At 37.9% G+C, this 1,173-nt stretch overlaps 1 gene segment (V, D, J or C); it reads right to left on the bottom strand.

Annotated features, from left to right (window-relative positions):
• Positions 1 to 584: 584 nt before the first annotated feature.
• Positions 585 to 1,004, bottom strand: LOC148094186 (T cell receptor alpha variable 13-1-like). The segment is given in 1 exon segment: positions 585 to 1,004. A coding segment is annotated over 1 exon segment (420 nt).
• Positions 1,005 to 1,173: the final 169 nt, after the last annotated feature.

The raw sequence follows: 1,173 nt of genomic DNA, 5'->3' as shown, positions 1-1,173 counted from the left end.
AAAGACTGTCACATTTAGCACAAATATAGAACAAAATTAATATAAAACTATAATTTACTAGAATCTCTCACACAGCTATTAAAAAGCAGATGTTTGAGAAGACTTGATGAAATGGCTGCGCACAATTCAAGGTGTAATATTCAGTGAAAAAAAAAGTCCTAATTACAATAAAAATTGATGAAAAGAGTAACCCAAATAATAGTAATATTATTTCATTACAAAATTATCAACTTTGTGTTTTTTTATTGTATATATTTCCAATGTTTAGTATATAATGTTTTATAATCAGAAAAATAATAGACTGTTTTCAAAATAAAATACTTGAAAGTCCATACATAATAAGGATTATGATAGTGATGCTAAGAAGTTTTTTATAGGAGAGGTATCTAAATCAAATGTAAAGTCATCTTTAGAGCCTAAATTTCAAAATTAAACATCACTAACTCTCTTCAAGAATCCATTATGCAAGTCATCCAACAAAATGTTCTAACTCTTTCTGGGTCATCTTGAAAAATAACCTTCCTATTATGTGTTTTTATATCCAACACATTAGTTACACTTACAGACAAGTGATATAACAAATGCTATGCTTGAAGGTCTGTCCCAAGCCGAGGGGGCTGCCCCGCTTGCAGGTTTGTGTACAGGGTGCAGGTGCCTGGGGAGCAATGTGCACTCGCTGCACAGAAGTACACAGCTGTGTCTCCAGGCTGAGTGGCCGCGATTTGCAGGGAGAGATGCTTGGCCTCTTTATTCAGTAACACAGTGAGTCTTCCATCTTCTTTTTTGTCCTTATTTGAACGAATGTCTGTAATGAGCTGGGGACCTTTTCCAGGTTCTGTCTTGTACCAAGGGAAGTAGTCTGAGGCACCGTCTGAATAAGAACAGGTGATAACAGCAGGGTTTCCCTCCTGGACACTCAGGGTAGAAGGACTCTGCTCCACTTTCTCTCCTCGGCTGACCCCTGTGCAGAAAGAAAGAGTCAGAGAAAGGAGAAGGGAGGCCATATCATTATGCTTCAGAATTTTCTTTTTCTACAGCAACTAAGGAACCCTGAATAAAGCCAGTGTTGGCTCCTAAGAATATCCACTAATATACTCTGTTTCCCATAGACCCTCAACTCACAGTCCAGCTGCAGCCACAAGAACATGAAGGAAGCTCCAGTGGATGTCTTCA

This window comes from Miniopterus natalensis, chromosome 1 (assembly GCF_054644295.1).
Source record: "Miniopterus natalensis isolate mMinNat1 chromosome 1, mMinNat1.hap1, whole genome shotgun sequence".
NCBI lineage: Eukaryota > Metazoa > Chordata > Mammalia > Chiroptera > Miniopteridae > Miniopterus > Miniopterus natalensis.
This window is presented reverse-complemented; position numbering and strand designations above follow the sequence as displayed.